A 26420-nucleotide genomic window follows, 5' to 3' on the forward strand; every position below is an offset into this window, starting at 1 on the left:
GGGGGGAGGGGGAGAGGAGAAGGGGAGGGGAAGAGGGGAGGGGGAGGGGAGAAGGAGAGAGGGGGAGAGGGGAGGGGGAGGGGAGGGGGAGGAGGAGGGGGAGAGGAAGAGAGAGAGGAGAGAGGGAAAGAGCTGAGGAAGATCACCATGGACAGGAGCCAGCACTCTCCAGAGAGGCCTGGGTACCCACTGCTCAGCTTCAGCCAGAGTGTGCATGCTGGAGCATTGTTTACACTCCCTTCTCACTTTTAAGTTACCTCACATGGCTACATGCATAAATGCATGAGAAATATAATGCTAAGCTTACAAGGGACTTTGCAGACCCAGGGGTTGTCACACACGGATTATTGCTCTGCTGTAGTTGTCCTGAAATTTCCAGCAATTTAAGAAACAGGGGAGTGCAAAGCCTGTAGGTAAGCACGCTTCCCCACAGTGCTCTTAACTTGACAGCACTCAGCTGTTACCTAAGCAGCTTCCTTTTCTGTAGAGCTACAAAGGTAATAATAAGCCATGTATGGTGGTTCCCACCCATCAGCCCAGCACATGGGAAAGCAGAACATGAAGTTCATGAGTTCAAGGCTAGCCTGGGCTCCAATAGTGAGTTCCAAACCCAGCACCTGGCTACAGATACATAGTAAGATCCAATATCATCAAGCAAAAAAGAGGGGCTTAGGGGTGTTAAAGAGATGTCTCAATGGTTAAAGAACATACACTGCTCTTGCAGAGCACCCAAATTTGTTTCCCAGCTGCCTGTAATCCCAGCTCTAGGAGAGCTGATGCCTCTGGCCTCTCCTGGCACCTGCACACATATGCACATATGCACAGACAGACACAGACATATATGCAGATTCTTTAAACAATTCAAAAGGCTGGGCATGGTTGCTCCTGTCAAGCACATGAGAGGCAAAGAGGATTCCTGTGAGTTTGAGGCCAGCCAAGGCTACAAAATGAGACCCCATAAAAACAAACAATCAATCACAGCAACGCTAACCGTTGCTGCACCCTCTGTTAGATTAAAAACTGCTCAGATGTTTGTTTTTCTCAGTGCTCCCAGGATGGCTCAGGAATGTATTCCATAGAAACAAATGCTCCTCCAGAGACAGCAGGCATCCAGCAAGACAGACATCACTTTCTCTCCATGAAAGTCCTAAGTGTGGCTTTACAAAAAATCAGGTCACAGTGAACAAACCGGGAGAGCAGAGATGCAGAACACTCCTGAGTGACTCCTCTTCTATCGGCTCCTCTCTTACTGACTGTCCTGGTTGTGTGTCATTTCCATTACTTCTCATCTAAGCTAGTGGATGCTATGGGGCCCTGTCCTCCAACTCTCTCAGATTCTGCCCCAGATCTATCCCAGAACAGGGCAGGTGGACATGGGGAGGCACCATGTCCACCAGGAAGTACTGACTTGTGTTCTGGTCAGTTCCCTCTCAGGAAAGGAATTTGGTTTTATAAACGGAGACTATGCAGCAAGGCCAAAATCTTTTTTAAAACAACATCCTTATCTCTTAGCCAGGGCCCAAAGACTGGGGCCCCCACTTCCATCAAAGAGACAGCGTTCTGGGGAGAGATTAAATGTGGAATTCACAAAAGAAACATAAGAATGAACTGGCAGCAGGTCGGGGGAAGCACAGTAGCCAAACACGCATCTTGACATGTCCATTAAACATCTACAGTGAAGCTCTGGATCTCACAGACTCTGAACTCTCTGCTGTGAACGGCACTGTCATTTGGAAGCCTCCTCTGTCCTGAAGTGACACTCCTACACCCCACCCCCTTCCATGAGGCTACAGGGAGGATCTTACCAACGCTATAGTGAAGAGAGATCTGCCTGTTCTCCTTCATCTCTGGCATAGATGTCTCAAGACGAGGGATAAACCCTAATGTGAAGATTTAGAGCTCTGCTCTCCCAGACAAGACCTCTCGTCACATCAAGTTCCATGATGCCATTCAATGGCCCACCAATTTGACTATTTTAATACAGAGCTGCTAGCTGGGGCCACTCAGACACAGTGGCCCGTCCCAAAGCCTGGTGTCAGGGCACAAGCCACTGCCCTTTGGAGTTACTCCCCTCCCCAGTGTTGGGAGACAATGCCCACTGTTAGATGACTCCTCTGTGGGAAATGTCCCTCCCTCCCGGTCACTCCCCTCCACCTAAAACCCACAGCTGAGTAGCCTTGGTGCTATAGGTCCCTGAACAGGGCTTTCTTAGCTGTCAACCCATAAATGCTGCCCACTGGCAGCCTGGGGTATGTCACTCCCCCAGGTTGGAGTTAGAAATGATCTATCCAAACTCCATCTCTTAAGTAACCCTATGTGGCTGTAATTCCATCATCTATCAACTGATTGATCAGAATCTGCCTCTGTTCGCTTCTCGAAGATTCCACCTTTAACTACTGAGCTAAATGAACTCTGGGAACCTGGTATCTGACTTACTGATCAACTTCAGGATGCTTATATCTGAGACTGAGTCCCACTTTGCCAAATTCCACAGCCTGGGACTACCCTCCAGCCCTGTTTGGAAATTTGCCCTCCTGGCTGTTCTCGACACCTGTCCAATCCTGGCCTAGTATCCTGGGGCAGCATCTCTTACCTGGATGCACACTAGGCGAAAGAGCTTTCTTGACAGTCACCGGCTGGCAGAGACACTGTTCCAACGAGCCTCATGGCTGTTATTTACAGAGACCAGCTGCAGTCCAACTCAGAGAGAAACGCTGCCTGGGATGTCAGACAGCCCCTCGAATCTGCTGGAGGCTGCAGCCTTATCTGCAAGAGCTTCCTGCCTGAAACCATCAGCTGTCCTGCAGGGCCCTGTGGAGTGTGAGAACTCGGCCCCTGCTGCCAGACTGGGGTGCCTGGAGAGCCCAGCCAACTCCACCCCAAACATTCTCTATACTTCTTTCCTGTTTCCCTTTCTTTTTTCTTTTCTTCGAATAAGTGCATATGCCAAACATGGTAATTCATACCAGCAATCCCTGCACTCTGAAGACTAAAGCAGGAGGATCGCTGTGAGTTAAAGGCTAGCCTGGACTGTGTAGCAAGTTCAAGACTAGCCAGGAGTACATAGTGAGACTGTGTCTCAAACCAAAAAAAAAAAAGGAGGGGATATAGAAGATATCTGACAAGAATCACACACACACACACACACACACACACTACAAGTCATTACCACACACAACTTTGAGAGATGAACAAGAGTTCTGTGCTGTACCAAAACAGACTCCAAAAGTTACATACTGCGCAGTTCTGTCTATAAAATACTCTTGAGAGCCTGCTTGGAGGTTGAGCAGGAAAGCACAGCCATTCTAACACCCTCAAAGGAACAACAGTCCTCCATCAGGGAAGGTCTACTGCTGGTGTGTAGCTTTAGGACAATTCCATGGGTCCATGAGGGAGGAAGTCAGATCAGCCAAACCAACTTCACAATCAATGGAGTGTGTGATATTGCAGCCACTTCACCCTCACATCCTATTCATATGAGACTCTTATAGGGATAAAACTATAAAAATCAGTGACAGATCAGGGATTGGCTAGGACACTACTGTGTGCCTCCAGAGTGACATGGCCTGGCCTGCTTATGTTGGAATCTGGGCTGCGGTACTGTGCCAGACTTTCCACCGGGAAAATTGGGCTCAAGGGAACTCTGTGAACTGCTTTCTACAACTCCATGCGAATCTATACTCTCCTCCAAATAAGCTTAATTTTAATTCTGTTCTGTTTCTCAAACAGAGTCTCATGCAGCTGTCCTCAAACTCAATAGAAATGGTTTTGTTTACATTTCTAAAGTTCACAAAGGTACACAAACTTAGCCAAGAGTTCCAAGAATCCTTTTTAAGACCTACCCAAGGATCAGGTGATGGTAGCACATGTCTTTGATCCCAGCAGTCAAGAGGCAAGGGCAGGCAGATCTCTAAGTTCAAAGCCACCATGGTCTACAGAGAACAGGTCTTCCAGAACAGCCAGGCCAAGGGTACACAGAGAAACCCTGTCCTCAAAACAAAAAAAAAAAAAAACACACACACACACTAAACCCTAAGCAAACTGTCAGACACCCTCTTCTGCCTCAAGGTGGTACAGGGCCCAGAAAGCCCAAAGACTTATTTCCCTCCAAGACATATTTTTGTTTGTTTGTTTGTTTGTTTGTTTGTTTTTCAAGACAGAGTTGCTCTTGTATGATCCTGACTGTCCTGAAATTCGCTTGGTAGACCAAGCTGGCTTCAAACTTAGAAATCTGCTTACTTCTGCCTCCCAAGCACGGGGATTAAAGGCAAGCCCCACCATACCCTGCTATAGTCTTTTTTTTTTTTAAAGCAATTATACTTCATAATTCAGGCTGGCCTCAAATTAGAGGCAATCTTCTTGCTGTGGCCTCTCAGTATTGGAATGACATGAGCTACCACTTCCAAATCTTGAGCCCCACCCTGGTACTTGTATTAAACTCAGGGTCTTGTGCATACCAGGCAAACATTATCAACTGACCTATGTCTCCAGCCTACCCTGAGGGATTTTTTTGAAGTACTAACAGTTTCAAAAATACTCCCCATTGCAAAAATAATGCAATTTAACTTGCCCATGATGAGTAGATTTTAAGTTAGGATTCTTGTATTATTAAGCATACTCTGGTGTCACCAGGAAGCACTGTCCACTCCTCCACGGGAAGCAGACCACTGCTTTCCTCTGCCCTGACCCTATAGAACATCCCATTCCCGGCCAGAGCAAGACTGGCCCAAATCCAGTGACTGTTTACATCTCTCTGAGATAACCATGGAGTTCAGATAGAGGAGTCACATGAAACCTACTCTGCTCTGGGTGGGAAACTTACTGGGGGTCACATCGGACGTGCTGCTGTATCTGTGGGACACTGTCCATGAGGACATTAATCACGGCCACCTCCCCAAAGGCCCTCATCACTGAGGGTGTCTGAATTCCCGGAGAGAGCATAGCATTTCCATCCCTTGTCCTAAGCCTAGTCACTTGGGGATACAAAGGAACAGAAAGACAAGGGTGCTGGGATCAAAAGTCTCACTTCTTGCCAACTAGTTAAAAGGTCTTAACCATTTAAGATATCTGTCCAGTTTTAAGATTCTGGATTACACCATTTATATGACAGTGGCACGGGAAAGTGGGCATCATCAGATGTCCAGAGGGCCTGCCCAGAGGTTCTCACAAGCAGCCTGCACTGCTGGTGCCTACAGAAGCCAGAAAAGGGTATCAGATCCCTGGAACTGGAGATAACATCCCCATGTGAACTGCCATGTGGGTGCTGGAATCAAACTCAGTCCTCTGCAAGAGCAGCAACTGTTCTTAACCACTGAGCCATCTCTCCAGCTCCAGGGCCTAGGTTTTCTGAACTGATGATTGGGCAGAGGGACCCTGCTCACTTGTATTCAATTGTCAAGGTTGAGGCAGATGGTCTAGAGACACTTTGGGAACCACTGCCAGCCTCACAGTGGATGTCAGGACATCACTGAAAGTCTACTGCAGTATCTCAGCAGCCCCAGATGGGCTGGGACTGGTCTTACTTCTCAACCTTCAAGAGCCCTCTACACTAGTCTATGCTTCAAGCTGCTTTACAGCCCTGGGGCAGAATCAACAGACTGATTGGACAGAAGAGAGGACTCCTTGCTGGGTATAATGACTGTCCTAGCAGAACCATCAACCAACCAGTGACCACTAGGAATAAAGAACAAACATATAGGAGCTGGAGAGATGGCTCAGCGGTTAAGAGCACTGACTGCTCTTCCAGAGGTCCTGAGTTCAATTCCCAGCAACCACAGGGTGGCTGACAACCATCCATAATAAGATCTGATACCCTCTTCTGTTGTGTCTGAAGACAGCTACAGTGTACCCACATACATAAAATAAATAAGTCTTTAAAAAAAAAAAGAACAAACATAGAAACATAGTAGTACATCACAGGCATGACAAATCACAGGGTGGCTTCCTCATATAGTCAGAAAGTCGACTAAAAGGAGTGCCGAGAGCAACTGTAAAGTGGACACTGTCAAACATAGACTATACATGGGGATTCTCAGTCTTCTCACTGTCCTTTCATGCCATCTCTGAGAAAGATTTGAACATCCCGTGAGGTAAACAAAGAGCCTTCCCAGGGCAGTTAGAAAGTCAGCGATTACTTTCAAAAACATACTGAGTCATTTGGTAGCCTTATCTTTGACAATTCTATTATAGTTTCAGGAACTCGAAACAAACATCTATCCTTTCCTCATAAGGCACCCAAGACAACCCCAAAGTCCAACCTGTGGAGCCAATGGACTTATTAGGCTTACTGATATAGAGCATTTAGTAGTCTGGGTGACAAAGTCATCGCCATGTCAGTCATACCAGCATGGACGACAGCTTCCCCATAGGGGCATAGATGAAGGTACTCTCTTCAGCATTGTACTTTCTATAAGACTACAGCATATTTTCCAGCCCTTGATGTTGTGTGCAATTATGGCAGAATTATATATAGCTAGCTGGATGGTCACATGTGACTGAGATCAGGTGAGGGCCCAGTCTTCATCCCCCACCCCTTTTGTGAAGAAACATCCACAATCAACAGGCCTGATCCTCAGGGTCTCTTGGCAGTCTCTGTCACTCTGAGGGTGGCAGCCATGCTCAACAGGCTAATTCTGTACAAGTCGCATGTTTAGTCACATTCACCACTCATGACCCTCTTACTCTTCCCACGCCTGCTAGTTCCCGTCTTCCCAACAAATGCCCCCCCACACACACATACACAGCTTCTTAAAGAGTTTTTGTTTCAGGTATTTTGCCTGCATGCATATCCATGCACCACATGTGTGCAGTGCCTTAGGCCAGGAAAGGGTGTCAGATCCCCTTAAACTAGAATTACAGACAGCGATGACCCGTTATGTGGATGCTGGGACGTGAACTCCCACCCTCTGCAAGAGCAGCCAGTGCACTTTACCTATGAACCATCTGTCTTAGTTAGGGTTCCTACTTCTATGATGAAACACCATGACCAAAAGCAAGATGGAGAGGAAAGAGTTTATTTTTAAAGGCTTATACTTCCACACCATAGTCCATCACTGAAGGAAGTCAGGACAGGAACTCAAGTAGGACAGAAACCTGGAGGTAGGAGCTGATGCAGAGGCCATGGAGGGGTACTGCTTACTAGCTTGCTCAGTCTTCTTTCATATAGAACCAGAACCATCAGCCCAGAGTTAGCACCAGCCAGAATGGGCTGGGGCCCTTCCCCCCATCAATCACAAAGAAAATGTTTTTCAGGTGGATCTTACGGAGGCATTTTCATATTTCCTCATTTCAGATGAGTCTTACTTGTGACAGGTTGACAATATTTCCATTTTTAAAGGTTTTTATTTATTTATTACATGTAAGTAAACTGTAGCTGTCTTCAGACACCCCATAGGAGGGCATCAGATCCCATTGGAGATGGTTGGGAGCCACCATGTGGTTGTTGGGATTTGAACTCATGACCTCTGCAAGAGCAGTCAGTGCTCTTAACTGCTGGGCCATCTCACCAGTCCAATATTTCCATTTTTAAACATAGTTTACTTATGGTTGCTTGCATGGGCTTGAGTGGCACTGTTTACTGGAGCATGGTTAACTTAGTGGCTCCAAAACTTAAGACAATGCCTCCCTGGTACCCAGCAATCTCCTCATACACAAGCAACTGCTAACTGCCAGAAGCTCAAGGAGGGGTGGGGCCTCAAGAATCCAATTTTATGATCACAGTAACTGAAGTAACTGTGCTTCATACACTTTTCAGTGTGTCCTGTACACTGTCAGGTAACTCATGAGGTCCTCACTGGGCAGTAAAAAGCACAGGCAGCTCAAACAGCTTCACCAGCATATGGTAATGTCTTTTTTTTTTGGTTTTTCGAGACAGGGTTTCTCTGTGTAGCCCTGACTGTCCTGGAACTCACTCTGTAGACTAGGCCGGCCTCAAACTCAGAAATCCGCCTGCCTTTGCCTCCCAAGTGCTGGGATTAAAGGCGTGTACCACCACCGCCCGGCGGTAATGTCTTTTCTAAAGATTGAATGTTTGCCTTCATCGTGTATGTGCTTTCCATGTGTATGCCTGACTGGAGGCCCCACAGACTAGGACATCAGCTCCCTGGAGCTTAAAGACAGTTTGAGTCAGCCAGTAAATGTTAGGAATTGAACATGAGTCCTCTGCACGTTCCTCTAATGTTAAAACCTCCATTAGATCTGTTCACATTTAACTTCTTTAACTCTGTGGTATTTCAGTCCTGTTATGGGGACAGTATGCTGGTAATCAAACCTAGGGTTTTGCATTATAGAAACCTGTACTTTATATCAACATAATCACCAGTAATAAAGTTAACCCCAGGTCTATGGACACTGGCTTCAAGGCCAGCCTTGTCTACATATAAAGTCATTGTCCCACACAAGAGTTTAATAGCCAGGAAGATGACTCAGCAGTTTTGAGTATTACAAACTGACCCACATGTGGACAAAAGATGAGCTCCCATCTGTCTTGACTCCACACCAACACTGGGACAAGAACACATTCGAATGGCATTTTGTTTTCAAGACAGGGTTTCTTTGTATAGGCCTTGAACTCAGAGATCCACCTGCCTCTGGAATGCTGAAATTAAAGGCATGTACCACTACCACCCAGCTTTTTTAAAGTTTTGATGGATAAAAGTAGTAATACTGGGCCTTTATTGACAAGATACTAGTTTTGTTTGGTTGTGGTGGGGACAGGGTCTCATATCATATAGCTTTAGCTGTTCTGGAAGTACATAGAGCAGGCTGGCCTAGAACTCAGAAAGATCCGTCTGCCTCTGCCTTAATGTCAGGATTAAATAAACGTTATGTGTCTTGTTAATATGGTTAGTTTGGAAAAGTTGACAGCAACGTAATGTCCAGCTGTTTAAAAAACCTAATAACTTTTGAATCTCCAATCACCTCAGCTAAGAGCATTCTTGCTTTTGAGATCGGGTCCCACTTTGGAGCTGGCTGTTCTTAACATGTATACTAGGGTGCCCCTGCCTCCAGGGTGACGGCCTTAGTGTGCACCACCACAGCAAGCTGTTTCTGAGGGTTCAAACTTTTATCTTGGGGATGACCTTGAACTGATCTTCCTGCCTTTACCTCACATTCTGAGACTACAGACATTATATGTCTGTGAAGCCTATGCTGGTCCTAACTGTAATCTCAGCACATAGGAAGAAAACAAAGCATGGCACTCACAAATCCAAGGCCAGCATAGACTAGAGTAATACTTAGGAGGAAGTAGCCACTGAGGCAAAGGCTGGCAAATACAGATTTCTTGGAGTTCCAGGCCACCTCAAAAAAGCAGAGGCAAGCCAGTGAGGTTAAGCATAGTCTGAGCTCCATTTAGTGCTGGAGGAAACTGAGGGGCATGAAGGTTGAAGCTGGGGGTTGGGGACACAAGGTAGAGTCTTCCCACTGTTGGTCATTCTGTAACTGGAAACCTCTACTTGACTTTGCATCAACTTTCAAGTCACCATATTCTCATGTGAGGCTTATATTAAGTTCTATACTTACATCTTGTCTCACTAAAAATTCCCACTTAACACAAACATCCTCACAACTGTTTAAAACTGCAATACTCCCCAGTACTGCCTTAGCCAATTCCCGGATAACCTTTGTCACCTTCTAAAATACAGATCTATCTCAGGGGGGTAGACTTGTGGTCCCAAGATGAAGATGAGCTCCTGCTCACCTCAGCTTCTAGACTAATAGCAATATTTATTCATCAGGCTGTTCTGCTTGGTAACTACTAGTCTTGTGCTCAGAGAGGCCAGAAAATTAGTCAGAGCCCTTGAACTTGAGTCAAATGCAGTTTGAGTCACCATGTGATCATTAGGAATAGAATCCAGGAAACCCCAAACCACTGAGCCATCTCTTCAGCTGCTTTTTCACTTGAGACCTTCTATAAACACTGGTTAGCCCCAAATATTCACCACCATGCATGTAATCTATGCAGACCCATGAGCAGGTGTCGCTCTGACTAAGGTAAGCTGAGGAAGTGGTACTTCACACCAGAGGAAGCAATACCACAGTTGCCGCTCCCATGGCAGACAGCAGGAACAAGCTAGGGAACAGTCTTGTACAGATGCCTCTTGTACAGAACACCCATGTTATCTAGTAAGGACATGAAGCATAGTGAAGTCACACACCAAATGCCTGAAAACCCGCCTCTAGACAGTGCCTGCCAGCTTTTAGAAGGCCTGAACAAACACAGGAGCTGCTCTACATAAAAGGTGCCGGAAGGGCAAAGCACTGCATATGGGTTGCATTATTCCTTTATCAAGCAGTAATTAAGGCCATTAACTTAAGGTTTGGGAATGGAGCAGCTACCTTTCTACAAGACATCCACTCCACCTGTAGCTTGTGATCTGTCCTGGGAGCTTCCTCACTCAAGGCCTTGACCTCATGGACAACACCTGTTTCCATTTAACCAGATGGGGACTTAATCCGAAATTGCTGAACTCGTGGGAAGCAAACCCAGGAGAACATCTTTAGGCCAGCCTGCACTACAGTGAAACCCTGTTCCAAAGACAGACACAGGACATAAAATGTGGACAGTTGCAACAAAGAAAAGGGAAGTTGATGCCTTTAATCCCAGCACTTGGGAGGCAGAGGTAGGCGGATTTCTGAGTTCGAGGCCAGCCTGGTCTACAGAGTGAGTTCCAGGACAGCCAGGGCTCCACAGAGAAACCCTGTTTCAAAAACCAAAAAAAGAAAGAGAGAGAGAGAGAGAGGGAGGGGGGGGGGGAGGGGGAGGGAGAAAGAGGAAGTTGGAGGGCAGTGAAGCTCCAGTGAGTGCAAACCCCCAGGACTGTTTCACAACACCATGGATGCAGGGCACTGACCTGCACATTCTAAGAGCTAATACAGTCACCTGTTTGCTGCAAACACACCAAGTCCTACCCACCCCTATTTTGACATTATGTAATTACAGCTATCAACATGACTGGCTTCAGGTGCATTTTTTCATCTTCCAGGCTTCTCTTGAAAATTTCAGCTCATTCAGGAAGCTGCTGTTGTGCACCCATGCAGAGATTTTGAAAAAGATAACTTCAGCTAAATACTATGAATGACACTTTATTCAGTCATTTTCTTTACAACTGAAACTCTGGGAATTCAAAATTAACATCCTTGCCTGTGAGCTTCTTGTACACACCAGAAAAAGTTTCGACCTGCAAAAGAAGATAGAATTCATCACTAACTTTTCCAATATACAATAGCCCTGAAAGCTAGTGTACCGTGTGTGGTTTCCCTCTTCAACAACCCTGGAGAGTCTGACTTAGGCACAGCCTAATCCCAACACTGAGTCGGGACTTGTACATCATGCTTGTTTACACCACTCAAGCTACCTGGGGACCCGAGGCAGCAACACACTATCTGCTCTCCCTGAAACTGGAACCGGCAGACCAGCTTGCTTCTTCATCTCCTAGTAAGTTAGTGTTCCAGTTTCTATAGCATCTCCAACATAAAATGGACACGGAATCAGCCAAGAAGACAGACAGGAATGATGGAGACCATGGACCATAAACTGCTGCTCCTAGTGGCTGAACCTTCCTATGGATGCTATGCCCTTACCTTGTGCTCCACGTTGTTCTGCTGTGCTTTGTCTAAATGAACTTTTATGAGCCGGCTGCCATCCAGTTTCACACGGATCCTCTTACCCACAATTTCACTTGGGAAGACCAAGTCCTCAAGGATGGCATCATGCACCGCTGTCAGGGTGCGGCTGAAAAGAAATGACAAAAGTAAGCTACCTGGCAGAAGGTACCCTTGGAATAAAAAGGAAAACAAGTCCAAAATTCCTGAAATCAAAATAACATTGGAGCCAAGTGTCATAGCTTATGCCTGTGACACAAACACTTGAGCAAGTGAGACAGGATTCCAACCCTCAAGGCCAACCAGGAGTCGTCACAAAACAACACATTTGGCTCCTAAACTTACGGTATTCAGTGTCCCAGAGACTAAAACTTTTGAATGGCAAGCAAGCTATGAGTGATTCCCAAAGCCATATGCTTTAAGTGACACCCTGGCCATCCACACACACAAGCCATCTGGAGTATGGAAATCTTGGGGGTGGGGTTAGCTCATCCTTTCATATCTTACCATCCTCATCTGCAGTAAGCTCTCTAAAACCTGGACATGTAATTCACCTAATCAAACCTCTCAAAGCTTTCCCTTGCCAAGAGATCACTGAACTCATGTATCATGATCAAATAAACCCCTCCAAAGACAGGGCTGTGTGTGTTCTATCACAGCTCTATGCACTGGCCCTGACATTAAGTTCCAAAGGACTCTTGCTTCTCAGAGAATCCCAAACTCCCCAAGGCCAGGCAAGCTCCACAATGACTCCCTGACTTCTAATCCCAGCCAGATATTTTACACACCTGACCTACCAAGTGCCCTAGCTTACCAAGAGATCACTACAGGTGCTAGCTGTTATATCTGGTGATTGAACAACACTTGGGAGCTGTGGCTGTTCATGATGACACAACTGTGGCCTGGGAAAAGCACTAAACTCAGAACCTAACTAGCGTCTCCAGAATGCATGCCACTTTTGCACCACTGAAAAGCCACCTTCCCTAGTCAGGAACCACCTGTGATCCCAAACTGGGAGACTGGTGTTATGGCTTTCAGTCTAAATAGCACATACCAAGTAGCCGACACGCTACTTCACCCTCTTTCTGTACGTTCACAAGGAAGCATCATCTATCTAGTAATCAGATGTCTTCTCACTAGTACTCACTTCAAAACACATTCTCACCACGCTAGTTAAGATGTACCAAAGTGGATGCTTGCTCCCTTAAAACAGAAACTAATAAAATCAAACTCAAAATTCCAGCACAACAAAGTTGGAGTCTGGAGACATTAGTATAGGACCACCACATCATATACTAGGGCACAGGGATCTGGTATAGGGTGATCTGGGGGTCAAGAGTAGAAATCAACAAAGTCACTGAGAAGACTGCAGCCATGGCAGGCAATCTTAGCCCCGCTATGCATGTGCTACTTCATGTGCAACTATGATCAGGCTCCAAGAACCACTAAGTACCATGACAAAAATCCCACCATTCCACCAGCTCAAAGACTGTGGCTTCATCAGTGACCCTTCCTGCAGACACAGAATTTATCCACACTCCCAATTCCCAGCTATTTTCCAATGGCTTTCAAAACAAGAATTAAGACAAATTTTTACCATTAATACACAGGACAAAGTGGGTGTGCACCTGTGATGTCAGTACCTAACAGGACAGGAGTTTAATTAAGGGCAATGTTGGCTTCATAAGTTCATAGCTCACCCTGTCTCAAAAGCACCACCTCACAATATGAACTGTATGTGTCAAGAGTAGATTGCCTTTAGCAGTTATAAAGGGAAACCACACTTCTGGCCATGAGGGTCTGCAGGGACCCATAGTACAGTGTTATAATTTCGACATTAACAGAAGGCCCAGGACTGATGTGTGAGGTGACCAACAGCCCCTTAGCAATGCTATGGCCCTGTCATCCTAGAACCAGGAAACCCGCCCATGCTCTTCCGGTAACAAAAAACTGCCCCACACTTCAGCTACACACAACAAACTTTTATCCCCACTTAAGAACTAGATAGTTGCCGGGCGGTGGTGTGCGCACGCCTTTAATCCCAGCACTTGGGAGGCAGAGGCAGGCCTAGTCTACAGAGTGAGTTCCAGGACAGCCAGGGCTACACAGACAAACCCTGTCTCGACACCCCCCCCCCCAAAAGAACTAGATAGTTAGCCAGGTGGTAGTGGTGGCAGCACATGCCTTTTCAGCTTTTGGGAGGCAGAAGCAGGCCCTTCTCGAATGGTCTACAGAGCAAGTTCTAGGACACACGAGGCTATGTACACAGAGAAACCCTGTCTTAAAAAAAAAAAAAAAGATACTTGTGCTTGCTTCAGCAGCACATATACTAAAATTGGAGTAATACAGAGATTAGCAAGGCCCTTATGCAAAGGTAACACGCAATTTCATGAAGCATTCCATGTTTTTGAAAAAAAAAAAAGATACTTTCCCGTCAAAGGACCTACAATGGACACCACACAGCGTGCATGCGTGCCTAATGCGTGCATGCATTCGAACCCACTGAAACTTTCTATCTAGAAAGAATCCCACCCGCACACATGTGACATCATCACAAGCTGCACTCACTGCCTCACACAAATCAGCGGCCAGTGAGTGTGGAAACCACGCTGGCACAACACTCACCTTCTGGGGCGCTTTTGCTTATTTTTCGTGCGGCTTTTCCGGGTTGGCTTGGGCAGAATCCTCCTCTTTAAAGTGAATTATTAAAAAAGTAAACACAAAACCAGTGAGTTGATGTAAAGACAAGAAATCTCCAACTACTTTAAATATAAAACACCTATGTGGCCACATCCCAACAGCCCACTACTCAACACAGTGAAGCGCTCACAGCATTCCTCTTTCCCAGCAGGCCTACATTTCATCCTGAACTCACCAGCCCCTCCAGACTGCTACTCCCAGAGCCAGCAGACTTCACCAGCCTCACCCAACACCAAAAGAACCCCAGGAATTCAGAATATAGGAAACTGAGCAGATACCTGAGCAATGAAGACTACATGCTTTCCACTGAACTTCTTCTCCAATTCACGAACTAGCCGGACTTGGATTTTCTGGAAAGATTTAAGCTGAGGAACTGGTACAAAAATTATGATAGCTTTCCGACCACCACCAACTTCGATTTCCTAGGAGGGAAAATGTCCATTAAGTCCTCAACCTCCATCTACCCCGTTCAAACAGCACCACTCAAATACCACCGAATCAAGGACCCACCCCTTCTGAGGCAGTGCTTGTAGACCTGCCTCTGCCTCCCAAGCAAACAACTCCCCGCTCAAACAATCTCCTACGGTTTGTACATAGTCTAGGGATTCACAAGTTAAAGCCTGACCCTCATTATGAGGTGCTAAGTTGGTTCTAAGGTGGGATCTCCAGGATGTATTTATTACCCACCTGAAGAGGTCACTAAAATGCAATCCCACAATCTCAGTGACTCTCTGTAAGAGACACTAAAAGGCCAGCAGAGATCTATGCACATCATCCTAGCACTGGAGAAGTAGAGACAGGAGTTCAAGGCCAGCCTCAACTACAGAGCAAGTCGGGAGGCCAGCCTAGGTTAGAAGAGATTCTGTCTGGTGACTCGGGTCTGATCATGACTCTGGCCATGTGCTATCTCAGGATCTCCCTACATGACTGAAGCATCTACAAAGGTAAACTTTAAATTCATCATGGCCTAGGGATCTTTGATGTAAGGCTCTCCAAGTTCAAAACTGTCCAACAGAATGAAACTGATCAAAAAATTCAATAGAAACATTAATCCTGGGTCTAGAGGTGGCTGAGTGGTGCCGGTTGAGAGCATAGTCAGGTTCAGTTCCCAGCACTCACAACCATTCGTAATTCGAGTTCTAGGAGTACACAAGGCGCACATACATAAACAGAAGCAAAATACAACACTTACAAAATATTAAAACAAAACACCTATCAGACCCCAAACTCAGAAGACACCCACTGATCGTCAAACGACTGTCGAGTTTGGAGTCGTCCTGGGTCTAGACACTTGTAAAAAGTTCAAGTTTCAAGTCAGTGAGCAGAGAAAAAAAAAAAAACAGCAATCAATAGCAGAAAGAAGCACTAGCTTATAAAGAGCGAGAATGCCCTGCACTGGGAACTTTGCATGTCTGCTGCCTTTCCGTTCCTTGCTCCGGGAATGAAGGCCGGCCTCCCGGCCGCCAGGAGGCTGTCAGCCACACTCGTGGGCAGTGAGCGCACCCCGGGGTCCCCGCTCACCTTCGCTGCGGTGATGTTGAGTTCCCGCAGCTGCGCCTTGAGATCGGAGTTCATCTCCAGCTCGAGCAGCGCCTGCGAATACAGACAACGTGGGCGCCATGCCGGGGTCAGAGGACCCGGAGGTCTACAAATCGGGGGGACCCGGGACGCAAGCTCACCTGAGAGATACCAGACTCGAACTCGTCCGGCTTCTCGCCATTGGGCTTCACAATCTTGGCGCTCGAGCTGAACATGGCTTCGTCCTGAGGGGAGGAAGGTGCCACCGGTCACTTGGGGCGCGGGCCGCCAGACCGGGGCCATCTACGGGTGTAGGGCAGATAATCCGCTGCATCCCAACCCGGGACGCACGGCCTGCCGCCCCGGAGGGCCCCCCAAGAGTCTTTACCCCCAAACTCTGCGAAAAACCACGGCCACATTGCGGGCCGTGAACCTACCTTACGGAGTGCCGGCTTAGAAAGAGGCACAGCTCTCGCGAGAACAGCTCATATCCGGGTGGCGGAAGAAAAGAGGTGGGGACAGAGGAAGTAGATGGGTGGAAACAGGAAGCTCTTCTGAAAAGTGGTAGAACGCCTAGAGTGTTCTGGGAAATAGTTCCGTACTGGCAAATAATTCCGGAGGATGAGCGTGCCGGTTTCGCTTGTTCCTCGGAATAGTCAGCGTTTGGTTCAGTTTGTGGAAATTCTCAGGCTCCGAGGTTGTTGTAGACCTGGGTAGAGCGGTGCCAGACGGACGGCCCTAGGAAAGAGAACGGGTCTGAAAGAAAGCAGCTTCCTTCACCACGAAGATGGGACGTTTGTAATGTTTAGTCCTGAGCTAACTCCGTTTCCTGCTAACACAATGAAAAGGAATCAGACTAGCCTAGTGTGGTGGAGCGCGCCTATAATCCCAGCACTCGGGAGGCGGATGCAGGCGGATCTCTTGAGTTTGAGGCCAGCCTGGTCTACAAAGAGAGTTCCGGGACAGACAGGGCTACATATAAAAACCGTGTCTCAACAAAAAGAGGTGTGGAGCGGGGTGGGGCGGGAATCAGACTGTGTTCAGTTCTTCCTATAGGGAATCAAATCAGTGAGGTAGTGTTTAATAATAGCCACTCATTCCTGTTTTTTTACATATATTGCTTGGTACAGCAGAAGATTCTACAACATGTCCAGGAACCCCTGTCTTCAAAAGTATGAAGCTGCCCTAACATTTTCGGAGAACGCTAAGTATGGTGGCTCATGCCAGCTCTCAGGATTCAGAGGCAGGGGATCACTGTGAGTGAAGGCAGGCTTGGGCTACAAGTGCCAGAACTGCAATAGAGACCCTGTCTCAAAGAAACAAAACAACAACAAAAATCCATTTACAGAAAATACCAATAACGGCAGCTGATGGTCAGGTTAGCTCTAGAAGGCCAGACTTCTGCCTCCCGGGGCTACCTGCAAAACAGGGACAGCCCTAAAAAGTCGGGAGAGCAAGGAAGCCAGGTCAGTGAGAATGCACGCCAGTGAGAAATAACTAAAACAGAATGAACCTTTAATCGCAACACTCAGGAGGCAGAGGCAGACAGATCTCTTGAGTTTGAGGCCATCCTAGTCTACAGAACAGCCAGGGCTACAGAGATACCTTGTCTCAAAAAACCAAAAGGGGCAAAAAAAAAGAATGAAGACAATGCTGGGAGAGCACTTTCTAGAGTGGGACAATTTCCTTTAGTCAGAGCATTATCAAAAAAGAAAGAAAGAAAGAAAGAAAGAAAGAAAGAAAGAAAGAAAGAAAGAAAGAAAGAAAGAAAGAAAGAGAAAAGCCAGGCAGTGGTGGCACACGCCTTTAATCCCAGCACTTGGAAGGCAGAGGCAGGCGGATTTCTGAGTTCGAGGCCAGCCTGGTCTACAGAGTGAGTTCCAGGACAGCCAGGGCTATACAGAGAAACCTTGTCTTGAAAAACCAAAGAAAAAAAAGAAAAGAAAAAAGAAAGAAAGAGAGAGAGAGAGAGAGAAAGACAGGTCAAGAACAGTAAGAAAGATCCGAGGATGAAAAATTGCCATGGAGTAGATCAAAACAACAAACTCCTCAAAGCAGTATTTATTTAAGAAATTCCTAGCTGGGCTGTGGTGGCGCACACCTTTTACCCTAGCACTTGGGAGACAGAGGCAGGCAGATTTCTGAGTTCAAGGCCAGCCTGGTCTACAGAGTGAGTACCAGGACAGCCAGGGCTACACGGAGAAACCCTGTCTCGAAAAACCAAAAAAAAAAAAAAAAAAGAAAGAAAGAAAGAAAGGAACGAAGGAAGGAAGAAAGAAAGAAAGAAATGCCCACCTGTTGGGAGCCGACTCTGAGCTGAAAGCGGCTATTATCTTTGCAGCCATCTTGATCCATATACCCTGACAAGAGACTTGTTTACAACAGCTGAACACACTCTGATAATTATCTTGATCCTTTCAGTCAAGGTCGGGCAGTGGTAGCACATACCTTTAATCCCAGCACTTGATTGACTCAGGAGAGAGAGAAAAGGAGATACCAGGACAGACCCAGAGTCAGAGCTAGTCAGACTCGACAGAGAGCTAGACAGACTCGACGGAGAGTCAGAGGCAGAAAGCAGACAGACTAGTCAGAGCAGACAAACTTCGTCTCCAGACAGACTTGACAGAGAGCAGACAGACTCAGACTCCGTCTCCAGCAGGCAGACTTCGTCTTTGACCAGACTTCGTCTTGTCTCCATTCTTTGGGTCCCTGTCCCCACTCTCTCTCTTGCTCCCTGACCCTCGGACCGGAGCAGCAGAACGGCTCGCTACACCCACCCACCGCTGCTGTCACCCTAAATTCCTGTGCCCAGTGAGTCTCTGCTCTAGACAGGCAAGACAAGCATACCTGATTTACATGTAATTGAATATGTCTGTTTTAGCCTAGAAGCTGGTTATTAAAAACCGAGTGAATCCTTGCCATCATGGAGAATGCAGTTTGCTAAGGACATTATGTAAATACATGATGAAATGTACAATACAATTTGTTATGACTTGCATAACAAAAAGAAATGTGAGAAAGTGGAAGGAGGAGACAGGTGCACTTGAGGAGTTAGGAAAGCCTTTGAAAGGGATGATAGTACCCTGGGACATGAAGGAGCAGTTAGGAGCCTGTCACTCAGCACCAGGTACACTTCACCCTTACTCCACATTCTCCAGCTGCAGAGATAGATGATTATTTAGCTTCTTGAAATTTACTATCTCTCAAGGTTAGTGGGGAAATTGTTACTCAACTACAAGCCAGATACTTTGTTTTGTCTTGTTTTTTTAAGACAGAGTTTCACTGTGTAGCCCTGGCTGTCCTGGATCTTACTCTGTAGACCAGGCTGGTCTTGAACTCAGCCTGCTTCCGCCTCCTGAGTGATGGGATTAAAGGCATGTGCCACTACTACCTGGATGCAATCTTTCTAATATTTAAAGGCACAGGCAGAGGATAGCAGTATTCACCATTAGTCAGTCCCAGAATTCAGGAAGTAGAGACAGGTAGATCCCTGTGACTTTAAGCTAGCCTGGTGTATATAATGACATTCAGGACATTCAGGGCTCACTGAAAAATTTAAAAGTCAAATTGAAGTTTGTTCAATGAGGAAAGGTACATACTACATATTATATATATACTATATACATATATATATATATATATAATTTAAAACAATTTTTTAAGATTTTTTTTAATTTATATGAGTACACGGCAGCTGTCTTTAGACACACACTAGAAGAGTGCATTAAGGATGGTTGTGAGCCTCCAGGTGGTTGCTGGGAATTGAACTCAGGACCTCTGGAAGAGCAGTCAGTGCTCTTAACCATGAAGCCATCTCTCCAGCCTTTAAAACTTTAAATTTATTTTGATTATATTCTTCCAACTCCTCACAGACTCTATCCCCCTTCCTACCCACCCAACGTTAAGTGCTTTCTCAAAAACCAAAGCTTCAACAAAACAACAAAGCCGCCCAAAACAGAATAACAACTCCCCCACACATACACACAAAATACACCAGACTGTAACGAGATAAAAGCATGCACAAATTCAGGAGTCCATTATATGTTGGTCACCTACTCCTGAACATGAGGCCTGACCTGCAATGATTGAGATACCCAGTGTCACTTCATTGGGGAAAATGAATTCTCCTCCCCCACAGTTATAAATGACAGGAAGAAATGTGTATTTGAATCTGTATTCTCGTCTGACCAATCCTTGTGACCATAGACTGTTTCCGTTCCTCTAGATGCCGCTTTGCTCTTATGTAGACTCTGTTTAGTGGGAATTGTAACAGACTTCTGGGGGAAACAGTCGGTCTCTAAGGATGGTATTATTGGTTAAAAGGTTTATACATGGATAGGTGGATAGACAAATAGATGGCTGTTCATTATCAAGTTAAGGAAATTCTTTCCTGTTGCTGTATTTTCAGGCAGTTTTTGACATGCATGAGGGCAGGATTATATCACATCTTTAACAATCAACTAGTATTATTATGTAGGTTTTCTTTGTAGCTTGTTAATATGGTAGACAGCATTGATTGATTTACAAGCATCAAACCAGTTTGCCACCTCTAGAAAAATGTAATTCAGGGCTGGAGAGATGACTCAGCAGTTAAGAACACTGACTGCTCTTCTAGAGGTCCTGAGTTCAATTTCCAGCAACCACGTGGTGGCTCACAACCATCTGTAATAGGATCCGATGCCCTCTTCTGGTGTGTCTGAAGACAGCTACAGTGTAATGTACTCCTATAAATAAAATAAATCTTAAAAAAAAAGTCATGAAGTAACATTGTTCTCATATTGGCTTATTATAGTCATGCTTGTAAAAGATATTGGGCTATGATTTACATTCTTTCTCAATATCAATTTTTTGATATTTTGAGACTGAGCTCCACTTTGTAGCCCCTGACCAGGAACTAGGCTGACCTTGAAGTTGTGGTAATTCTGACTTCAAGTGCTGGAATTACAAGTAAATACTATCACAACCTGCTGGTTGGTTATTTGGCACTCACCCTCCCTCCCTCTCTCCTCTTTCCCTCCCCCCCCCTCTGTTTTGGCTTCAATGTCAGGTTAATTCCAGCATAATAAAATGAGTTGCACAATGTTCCTTGTCTTCTGTTTTCTGAAAAATACTGGAGAATGGGCATTAATTCTAATTCAAGCATTTGGTTGAATTGCCCTGTGAAATTAGCAGGACCTGAAGATTTGTTTCTAAAGTGTTTTCAAAATTACAGGTTCTATTTTGTTTTTGTTTGTTTGTTTGTTTGTTTGTTTGAGACACAATTTCCTTATAGGCCAAGGTGGCCAAGAAATTACAATGTAGCCGAGAATGACCTGGAACCCCTGATTTTCCTGCCTTCACTTCCAAAATACTGAGACTACAGGTGTGTGTGTGTGTGTGTGTGTGTGTGTGTGTGTTCAAATCTGTTTCAGAGCTAGAGAGATTTCTCAGTGATTAAGAATACCAGCTGCTTGCTAGGCGGTGGTGTTGCACGCCTTTAATCCCAGCACTTGGGAGGCAGAGGCAGGCAGATTTCTGAGTTCAAGGCCAGCCTGGTCTACAGAGTGAGTTCCAGGACAGCCAGAGCTACACAGAGAAACCCTGTCTCAAAACAAACAAACAAACAAACAAACAAACAAAAAACCAAAAAGAATACCGGCTGCTCTTTCAGAGGACTGGGGTTCAATACCCAGCCCTCATATGGCTCAAAACCCTTTTTTAATCCGCTTCTAAGAGATCTAATGGCCTTTTCTAGCCTTATTGGCCACCAGGCACTCACCTGGTACACAGATACTCATGCAAGCAAAATATTCATACACATAAAATAAAAAAAGATAAAAACATTCCAATTATCTATTTCCTATTGGCTAAGAATTGGTAGCTATAGTTCTTTATTTTTGAGGAAATTGATCTATTATGCAAGTTATTGAATTTATGTGTGTAACGTTGATAGCACTTCCTTCTCATCCGAATATTGATAAAATTTAGAAATACAGCTTTAAAATATGTTTTAACTGTATTGTGTAGTTTTTGGCGGCATGTGTGTATGTATGTGCACCATGCGCATGCCTGGTACCTGTGTTGGACAGAAAAAAGAGCAATGGAGCCTCTATAAGTGGTGTTCTAGATCATCGTGAGCCATCATGTGGATGCTGGAAACTGAACCTGGTTCTCTGCAATAGCAGCAAGTGATTCCATCTCTCCAGATACATCGTTACATCTCACAAGGAGGCAAGCCACTAATCTAATCCTTATTTCTACTCCCTATGGAAGCCACAAATATGAGGTACAAAATCACAGGACTTTGGAGAACTTGGTCAAACACATGGATGACAGATAGCAATTCAAGTAAGCAATATCAGGCGTGGGGGCCAAACTAGTCCAGAGCCTTGGGGACAGATGGAAACCTTCTTTTGTCCTCTAATGCACACAATATGTAGGGTTGTTTGGTTGGTTGGTTGGTTTTCTTGAGCTAGAACTTTGTAGAGGCCTGGCTGGCCTGGACCTCATTGTGTAGACCGGGCTAGTCTTGGGCTCACAGAGATCTGCATACCTCTGCTTCCTGAGTGCTGGTATTAAAGGCATGTGCCACCACTACCTGGCTGCTGATGTATTTTTAATGTGGCTGTGTGCTCATATGATCCCAGCCTACCTCACATTTTTCTGAATCAATGGTCAGTCTGTGCCTCACATGTGTGATGTGTATAAGTTCAGATCCATTTTGCCTCTGCATTTGCACTAAAATGGAGCCAAGTATTGTTTGTAAAATAGAGTTGCCCAGGCAAGGTACAGCCTGCAAGGTTCTTTGTTCATGTATAATCCAGCACTTAAGAGGAAGAGACAGGCCGGGCAGTGGTGGTGCACGCCTTTAATCCCAGCACTTGGGAGGCAGAGACAGGTGGATTTCTGAGTTCGAGGCCAGCCTGGTCTACAGAGTGAGTTCCAGGACAGCCAAGGCTACACAGAGAAACCGTCTCGAAGAAAAAAAAAAAAGGAAGAGATGGAAAGATTAGGAGTTCAAGTCATCTTCAGCTACTTACCAAATTTAAGCCAGCTTGGGACACATGAAACCCTGTCTCCAGTTTTAAAAACTTGTTCTTTTCTGTGCAAAATACTATTAAAAAGTCCCCCGAAGAGCCAGTGAAATGGCTCAGTAAGATAAAAGTGCTTGTCCTCAAATCAAGGACCAGAGTTCAATCACTCAGACTCACGTGGGAGAAGAGAATGACTTCCACAAGTTGTCCTCTCACATACACACATACTCACATGTGCACTCACAAACACGTATAGACACACACACACACATACACACACACAAGATAATCATAACAAAAACTTTAAAATGCTCCTGTATTGGCAATGTATCCTTTCAGGGTCTAAAAAGCAAAAAGTCTGAAGAGCTTCAAAGTCATTCAATCCCCTCCAGAGTCGTGTCATAACCAGCTTCAGAGCGGTGGTGATGAACCTCTGCACAGGAGATGGATTTATGCACCTGTCTTTGATCAAAAGTTAATGGACTGAGTTTTACCGAAGGTCCCTTCTCTCCCTCCACTTGGGGCTGGCAGGGCTTTCATCAAGATCTTATCAGCTTGGGATGAAGATGAAAACTGTAGGATAGCAGGTGCTTAGTGACTCGAGGTCACTGGCCTGTACTTCGAAGCTGCAAGGTCACTTGCTCTGAAAGATGGCATGAACAAGTTCATGATCATCAGACACCAGAGCCCATCAGGCGGAGGGAGGGTAATCGCTCTTCAGTTTCATATCATAAACAGGATCTGCCAGTCATTTTTACATTCTACCAAGGAGCACATTCTCAGTGTGAATCTTCGTAAATGAAGAGAAGGATTTGGAGGCATGTGGCACCTAGGCATCAGATGACAATGACACTGAGAGGCATAGTACACAGTATCTTAGTCAATATCTGGCCACTGCCAGCATCATTAGCTCCATCTTTCGCAGGAGAAAGGGATCACAAGCAACTCCCTGGATTTACAGAGCTGTCCAACGGTGGGCCTGGGAATTGAAGTTCATGCTTAGGAACTTTGGAGCTCAGGGACAGGAGAGCCAAGGAGACTGGATGAGAAATGAGTTTCTACTGTGTTTCTACCGTGCTGTTCTTCACGGGTTGGCATAGACGGTTCTGCAGCAGTCCCCAGGATGGAGTGAATGGGACACCTGATCTCCATTTCTCCAGTGACAAATCAAGTCTGAAAGGATAAGAATGAGTCCTAGACCGTGTGACCATTGAGAGTGGGCTGAGCAGTCCGTCTTTGTCTTCTTGACTGGGGACTGTTTCAAGCTCCTGCCTCAATGTCTCTGCAAGGACTTCATTATAATCTGGGATTTTTAACTAAAATAAATCTTTTCTTCCCTAAGTCCACTTTAGTTGGGGTGTTCTATCACAACAAAACTAAAACACCTATTCTGGCCGTCACTATTAGCAAACACCACATGCATTTAGGAACACAGGTTGTACACTCTCACACACATGCACACTGCATGCATGTACCTCTGCAATCATTCATTCTTTAGAAAGAATACACGTGGCTGGCTGTGGGAACACACAGCTGTAAGTCTAGCACTCACAAGACTGAAAGCAGGCAGTTGTCTTGGGCTACATAGGAAGACTCTGCCTGAAACAAAAGAAAACAATTTCATGTAGATTCATGTGCGCACTGGATGTGATGGTGTGGTAGTGCATGTCTTTAATCCCAGTTCTTGGGAGTAAGATGCAGGTGGATCTCTGTAAGTTCCAGAAAAGCCTGGTCTACATAGTGAGTTCCTGGGCAACCAGAGCTGTGTAAAGAGATGCACCCCCTCCAACCCCTATGCCCTGCCCCCTCCAAAATAGTAATGATCTCTCCCTATGAAGACCAGGCTAGTCTTAGTCTTGAAATCTCCCTAACTTGGCCTCCTGAGTACTTGGATTACTGATATGCACCAGTTTTGCCTGGCTTAGATTCTTTTTACAGTGAGACTATCTATCTATCTATCTATCTATCTATCTATCTATCTATCTATCTATCATCTATCTATCTATCTATCATCTATCTATCTAATTATCTATCTTTTTGAAGCAGGGTTTCTCTGTGTAGCCTTAGCTGTCCTAGAACTCATTATGTAGACTCAGAGATCCACCTGCCTCTGCCTCCCAAATGCTGGAATTAAATTACAGTTATAAAGTAGCAAGGAAGTAGGTTTCTGGTTGGGGTCACTACAACATGAGGAACTGGTTGCAGCATTGGGAAGGTTGAGAAGCACTGGTGTAGATAGATGGGGCCTCTGGTAGTTCTTTCGAAGCTGGCTCAGTGCAATGCCCTCCCCTACAGATATTTTTCAGGGCCCAGGATTGGATGGCCTCCTTCTGAGACTTAACTCTACACAATGAGATCCAGTCATCGCCGTAAAAGTTAAGTCCAGACAAAACCTAGAGGTGGATGCTGTCTTTTCTGTGTATCCACTTTGCAATGTCCCCTCCTAGTGTTCCATCTACCACCTGCACCTACCTCTCCCCATGACCCAGTAGCTAGGTGGTGAAAGATTCACCCTGGCACACACCAAACCTGCACATTATCTGTAAAAAGGTTTAGAGCAAGATGAAAAGTAGTGAAATCTCAGTGGAAAGGTGTGGAGCCTGAGGAGAAGCTGGATGTGGAAGTGCATGTCTTAAATCCCAGCACTCAGGAGGCAGAAGCACCAGATTTCTGAGAGTTTGAGGCTAGCCTGAACTACATAGCAAGTTTCAGGACAGTCAGGGATACATAGACCTTGTCCCAAGGAAAAATAAATTTGTTTTTATCACCCTCCCAATCTCCAGCACCTCTAAGGCCTGCTTACATTGTCTGTGATAAGTATAACTCCCAGGAAAAGCTTTCCTTGGTCAAGTCAAAGAAGCTATTGTACTTATTGCTAAATTTCAACTTAAATTAAAGCCTATCTTTTTTTATTTTATGTGATTTTCTTTATGTAACCAGAGTTTTATGTCAAAAGCCTGACTCCAGAAACCACAAAATACTATCTATGTCTTGTCACATGACACAAAGTATCAACTAAAAAAAAAAAACGAGTATTTGGGATCTGGAAAGATGGCTCAGCTGTTGAGAGCACATAATGCTCTTCCTGGATTCGGTTCTCAGGGCCCTGTAACTCCAGGTCTGGGGGATATTTGACACCTTCTTCTGGCCTCCTCAGACAGCTTCAAGCACACACACACACACCTACACCTTTAAAAGAGTACTGAAAGCAAGCAGAGAAAGACGATTTAATGAGTTTGGTTCAAATAGGTAAAAACAGATAAAAGGGATCTAATGATCCCAAACTACATCTTCAGGGTACCACCACAAGCTTTAGCCAGAGAGGTATAAGATGGAGAAGATGGAGTTAGCTAGACCAGATTGGTGTTCGTGAGTCACTATCTGAATCCTTCCCTGTCTATTACCCCTAGAGCCCACTGTGTAGGAGACTTGCTCATTCTACCCTCGCAGACTATCTCCATAAATGCCCCTTTGTAGAGGAAGGATAAATACACTGATATGTTAATTGATATGTTAACAACAGTTTTGCTTTTTGGTGTTTTTTTTCAAGAGAGGTTTCTCTGTGTAGCCCCAGCTATCCTGGAA

General features: G+C 45.5%; 2 protein-coding genes and 1 non-coding gene across 4 annotated transcripts in view; 1 reads left to right on the plus strand and 2 right to left on the minus strand.

Annotated features, from left to right (window-relative positions):
* Positions 1-2737, minus strand: part of Colec11 (collectin subfamily member 11) — a 29232-nt gene extending 26495 nt beyond the window's left edge. For both annotated transcript variants that reach the window (XM_028768821.1, XM_028768820.1), the window contains exon 1: positions 2594-2737. The gene's annotated coding sequence lies outside the window, so the exon portion shown is untranslated. The remainder of the gene's footprint in view (positions 1-2593) is intronic.
* Positions 2738-11065: 8328 nt separating this feature from the next.
* Rps7 (ribosomal protein S7) lies at positions 11066-16287 on the minus strand. Its single transcript, XM_028768819.1, has 7 exons — positions 16260-16287; positions 15984-16067; positions 15826-15897; positions 14583-14726; positions 14230-14294; positions 11584-11734; positions 11066-11180 (listed from the first exon to the last, which is right to left on the minus strand). The coding sequence occupies exons 2-7, from the start codon at positions 16056-16058 to the stop codon at positions 11103-11105; spliced, it is 585 nt and encodes a 194-aa protein (XP_028624652.1). The 5' UTR covers positions 16059-16067; positions 16260-16287; the 3' UTR covers positions 11066-11102.
* Positions 13910-14013, plus strand: LOC114622495. Its single transcript, XR_003711616.1, has one exon. It is a non-coding gene; the product is annotated as a U6 spliceosomal RNA (small nuclear RNA).
* Positions 16288-26420: the final 10133 nt, after the last annotated feature.

The sequence above is a fragment of the Grammomys surdaster genome, unplaced genomic scaffold (assembly GCF_004785775.1).
Source record: "Grammomys surdaster isolate TR1022 unplaced genomic scaffold, NIH_TR_1.0 188, whole genome shotgun sequence".
NCBI classification, from domain to species: Eukaryota; Metazoa; Chordata; class Mammalia; order Rodentia; family Muridae; genus Grammomys; species Grammomys surdaster.

Coding starts and splice junctions, on each gene's coding strand:
- Rps7 (XM_028768819.1), bottom strand. CDS start 16,058: ATGTTCAGCTCGAGCGCCAAGATTGTGAAGCCCAATGGCGAGAAGCCG. Junction 15,898..15,983: donor TCGAGTCTGGTATCTCTCAG/GTGAGCTTGCGT, acceptor CTGTATTCGCAG/GCGCTGCTCGAGCTGGAGAT. Junction 11,181..11,583: donor AGAACAACGTGGAGCACAAG/GTAAGGGCATAG, acceptor CTTCTTTTGCAG/GTCGAAACTTTTTCTGGTGT.